The sequence below is a fragment of the Bidens hawaiensis genome, unplaced genomic scaffold (assembly GCF_021521415.1).
Source record: "Bidens hawaiensis isolate Kalapana, Puna unplaced genomic scaffold, B.hawaiensis_p1.1 tig00031775_1, whole genome shotgun sequence".
Classification (NCBI taxonomy): Eukaryota; Viridiplantae; Streptophyta; class Magnoliopsida; order Asterales; family Asteraceae; genus Bidens; species Bidens hawaiensis.
The window spans coordinates 163787-169167 of NW_027495370.1; the positions used below are offsets into that span (position 1 = coordinate 163787).

The window sequence follows — 5381 nt, forward strand, 5'->3', positions numbered from 1 at the left end:
CTCCCAACGAAAACAACCGAATAACTGCTACTGCCGACGAATCACACGGGAAGAGGTGCAGACTGCACTTAGGAGGATGGGAAGGGCTAAGGTGGTTGGCCCAGAAAACATACCCATCGAGGTGTGGAAGTGTCTGGGAGAGGAAGGAGTCATTTGGTTAACTACTTTGTTCAATATTATCCTCAAATATGGTAAGATGCCAGACCAGTGTAGGAGTAGCGTTGTAGTTCCTATCTATAAGAACAAAGGCGACACCCAATGTTGTGGTAACTACCGAGGAATCAAACTACTAAGCCATACTATGAAGCTATGGGAAAGAGTGATTGAGGTTAGACTTAGACGAGAAACTTAGGTTAGGGTAAACCAATTTGGATTCATGTCGGGGCGTTCCTCCACAGAGGCAATACACCTTTTAAGAAGGTTGATGGAAAAGTATAGGGAGAAGAAGCGTGACCTACATATGGTGTTTATTGACCTAGAAAAGGCCTACGACAGCGTGCCACGACAAGTGCTCTGGGAGTGCTTGGAGGGTAGAGGAGTCCCGAGAAAATATATAGAGATAATTATGGATATGTATACCAGGAGTGCAACAAGTTTCCGGGCGCCCGTGGGGGATACGGACTTCTTCCCTGTATAGGTAGGTCTTCACCAGGGGTCTGCGTTGAGTCCTTTCCTGTTTGCAGTAGTCTTGGATGAGTTGTCAAAGTCGATTCAGGGGATGCTCCCGTGGTGCATGATGTCCGCAGACGATATTGTGTTACTTGCTGAGACAAAACAAGACCTAAACAGGAGGCTAGAGGAGTGGCGAACAACCTTAGAGACAAAAGGTTTACGGATTAGCCGCTCTAAGACGGAGTACCTACACTGTGATTTTGGTGGAGTAAATGACAATGAGGACACCCAGATCACCATTGAAGGGCAACCGGTTCCGCGGGTAGCGAAATTTAAGTATCTAGGATCATTTGTTCAGAGCGATGGGGAATTAGACAGTGATGTGACCCATCGAGTTCAGGTAGGATGGAGTAGATGGAAAGCAGCCACAGACATATTATGCGACAAGAGTTTCCCAACTAAACTAAAGGGAAAATTTTATAGGGTAGCAGTTAGACTTGCAATGCTATATGGAACAGATTGTTGGGCCATCAAGAAGGCACAAGTGTGGAAGATGGAGGTAGCAGAGATGAGAATGTTACGCTGGATGTGTGGGCACACAAGGTTAGACCAAATAAGAAACTTTGTGTTTCGAGAGAGATTAGGGGTAGCTAACATATCAGACAAGATAAGAGAGTGGAGATTGAGATGGTTTGAACACGTGAAGAGAAGACAGGCGACGGACCCGGTTAGATCCGTAGAAAACATTACTATAGAAGGGATGAGGGGTAGAGGACGACCTAAGATGACGTGGGATGAGAGGATTAGGCATGATTTGATAGACCTAAATCTCGCAGAGGACATGGTTAGGGATAGGAATTCTTGGAGAAGTAGAATTAAAGTTAAGGATTTTTAGGGTGAAATGAATACCATAGGGGCCTCTATTTACCTTATTTTTGGTCACACACCATTATGATATTTTCTTACTACATGCTACTATATATAGTATATATATATAGTATTATAATTTTTACCACGCGCTACTATCAATTATACTATAGTTGAACTTTGATTTCCTTGTATATTGTCGCATACATATGTACTCAAGAGCTGATGGTCTCTCCGAAGGCCACCTCTCTATCCCGTTGGATAGAGGTACGGTGTGCCTACATCCCACCCTCCCCAGACCCTACTTATAGCTTTGCTATTGGTGGGACTCCATTGGGTATGATTGATTGATTGATTATTTATTTATTGTATTTGTCATGATATAAACAGATGGTACAAACACAATCAAGACAGAATAAGACAAGCAAATCTCGAGCTTTCTTTTAACAAATTTTTTCCTTGTTTAAGCACAACTAGTGTCTATATAATTTGGTACAATTGCTCAAAGTAATATAACAAAAAGATTCAATACAATTCAAAATTCTCGATTCCCAACATGGTAATGTGATGCTTGCTCATAGGACAACTTATAGGGAAGCATGGCTTTGGCATAGAAGACTAGGACATCCGCCCACTAGTTATTTGCATCTTTTGTTCCCTAAACTCTTCCCTTCCAACGGTATGTTATATTGTGAAACTTGTATTCTAGCTAAAAGCCATAGAAAACATTTAAACCAACTAACACCATGGTCGATTTACCTTTTTTCGTTAATTCATTCCGATGTTTTGGGTCTTAGCCAAAATTAAAGGAGGACAAGGCTTTTGTTGTTTCCTATTATTTGTAGATGACTATGTTCGTATGACATGGGTGTATCTTTTGAAACACAAATCAGAAGTTTCCTATAAGTTCATTATGTTTTATAAAATGATCCAAGCCCAATTTAAGACCAATATTCAAACCCCTATGGTCTAATAATGGAGAATTCTCTAACGCCTCAATGAAATAGTTCCTTGATTCCAAGGGAATGATTTGTCAAACCACTTGCCCAAACCATTCTGAACAGAATGACGTATCCGAACAGAAAAACCGCCTTCTGTTGGAAATAACTCCGGCCTTTATGCTTGAATCTAAGGTACCTAACACCCCCCCCCCCCTCCTCTCACAATTCTACTGGATGCTCGTTGTTGACGCTGTTGATGGTGACGGAGGAGTGTAATTTGATCAATATAAAACACACGCCGATATAATTTTGATCATATCTCTTTTTGTTGTTATATCAAGTGCTGGTAACGTGCATGAAAGGTAATAAACAGAACTATCACCAGCTGAATGCCTGCCGCAATGCATGGCAATGCCACTTGTTTAACTTATAACCTGTGAAACTAAGTTTCATATAGAGTAAAATTAGTGTACGTAAGCAAATTCTCTCTTGGTATATTCGATAAATTAAACTATAGTTATGCAAGTCATGAGAATCCTTACCGAATGACATTGGTAACATTGATTTATTTAAATTGTGGATAATAACAAATAGCATGTCATATGTCATGCTCGCACGATTGGTTATGATATATCTAATAAAAGTTAGTTAATTTGAACCTTAAACTTGTTTTGAAGTTTTGAATAACAAAATAATATTATTATCATATACACGTAAACGAAAGCAATAAGCCAGACTTGAGATTTTACATGGTTTGATCAAAATGACATGTATACGGGTTGTAATTAAACAGGGTATTCTTTTATTAACTCCGTACAAGATTACAACTATATATAATATCAATGGATATATAGACTAGGATTTAAAGATTCTAACTCATCCACTAAAAATTATAAATATGGACCTGAATAAACCCGACGTTAAAAGCATCTTCATGTGAATCAGATAACCCAAAGCCAGAATTGGCTTCACAAATCCTATTAAAGTATCTAAAATTAAGAAAAATAAACTATCTTGTTATAGCAATTCCAAATCCTAGGTTGACAACAGAAACAATTACATATTTTAAAGAATATTCTCCAGCTATTTTATGGTATCATCCATCTATATATACTTATATTTCCAGTCCCAAGTTTCTTCACCCAAAGTCTTCTTAATATAACACGTACTCCATATTCTCATACACAGCTCATAAATGGAGAGCAAAGGAGTCGGTTTTTGCGCTGTTGTCGCAGTGCTCGGAATAATATCTGCAGCCACCAGTTTTGCAGGGGAGTTCACAAGGGTTAAGGTAATCTTAATCAGTATGATTAAGCTATAATATTAATAATATTATGTTTGAACATAACTGCATATATGCATGCAGGCTTCTGATTTATCTGTTGAAGACGATTCGTGTGTTTATCCAAGTAGTCCAGCTCTCGCTCTGGAAATCGTATCAGCGGTCTTCACAATTATAACTCAAATTTACATAAGCGTTACAATTGGAGGTTGTAGATATTGTTGCACAAATGACTCTAATTTGAACCCAGTTTCGAAACTCTTTTCTGGACTGTCACGGTACTAGACGTGCGCCAATCTTGATGTTCTATGTTTATTAATATTTATCATGAATATTATCTTATAATGCTAGTTAATATATAGAACTGATATAGTGTTAAATATTCAGGGCAGCTACTGTTATAGGTGTGATTCTACTGTTGGCAGCTGCCGCGCTAAATAATAACGAAGGTGGACAAGTTGATTCATATGGTTATTTTACATGTTATGTTGTGAAGCCTGGCATCTTTGCAGCAGGAGCAGTTTTAGCTCTTTTAAGTGCAGTTTTTGGCATTGTTGCTTATGTTACATTAGCTCCACCAGCTACACAGACCACCACAAGCCCTGCAGTTGCATTGCCGGTTGGTGCAAATGCTGATCCCGAAAAGAGTCCTGTACCTTTTCTTCCTCAGCAATACCCTAATCGGCAATACGCTTAAAAAGATTGTTAATTGGTCAAGTCATCAAATGAATATATTGATCGGTACCAGGCGGAATGAAGATTCGAGTACATATTTTTCACGCTTGTTTCTGAGTGCTTGAAATCGGAAAGTTGGGTGTTGTACGTTTTGATGGTTTTTTAAATTTTTATTGGTGTGTTTTGCATTTCTAGTTTTGATATTGTATTATCTCACAGCTTGTATACTCGGGTTTCCTGAGGGTTTTGATGTAACTTTTATGAACAGTTTTTGGGTTTGTGAAATCTGAGGACTATATCTTATATTGTTTCTGCTCAATGCATGGAAATTAGTATAAATAGAGACATTGGCAAAACGTTAATATAAAACCTTATGCACAATATCTAATGTTAGCCTCTGAACATTTGGCTTTCAAATGATCGATCAACATTCATATTCATATTATTATTATGTATTTAATGTGTCACATTATATAGGTAGTATTAAATTTATTTGTATATTATATGTGTTAAACTGGAAGCACATGAAAACCAAGAACATGTTCTAGTTTTGATCAACGCTTGATCCACTCTTTTTGTATATGATTAACTTAATGAAAAACAAATTAAGAACATTGCAAGGATTTATATAGACCCATAAAAGATGTAATTAACAAGAAATTAAATTAACAAATTAATGGTAGAGCACTCATTTTACTAGTGACTAGTGAGAGTTAGGGAGTTCAAACCTCACTATCATCAATTTATACGGGAGATATGAGGGATGACCCTGGCTTGCCAGGGTTCGAGTCCTGATCTCACCCGGTTTTATCGGCTCCTCGCTGTCATGCCGTTTGGCGAGCGTGGGGTCGGGTTTTATCCGGGGAATCCCACAATGGGGTCCGCGTACGGAGTGGGCGTTACAAAGTTGGTCGTTAAAAAAAGAAATTAAATTAAGGCTAATCGGAAACTAAAACCAATACCAAGATAGCCAGATTCTTCATGCCCTTTTTGAAGTAGTACCT

The 5381-nt window shown here is 38.2% G+C and overlaps 1 protein-coding gene across 1 annotated transcript; it reads left to right on the plus strand.

Moving 5' to 3' along the window:
• Positions 1-3615: 3615 nt before the first annotated feature.
• LOC143582540 (uncharacterized) lies at positions 3616-4399 on the plus strand. Its single transcript, XM_077065074.1, has 3 exons — positions 3616-3711; positions 3787-3980; positions 4090-4399. Exons 1-3 carry the CDS (start codon positions 3616-3618, stop codon positions 4397-4399), a joined length of 600 nt encoding a protein of 199 aa, XP_076921189.1.
• Positions 4400-5381: the final 982 nt, after the last annotated feature.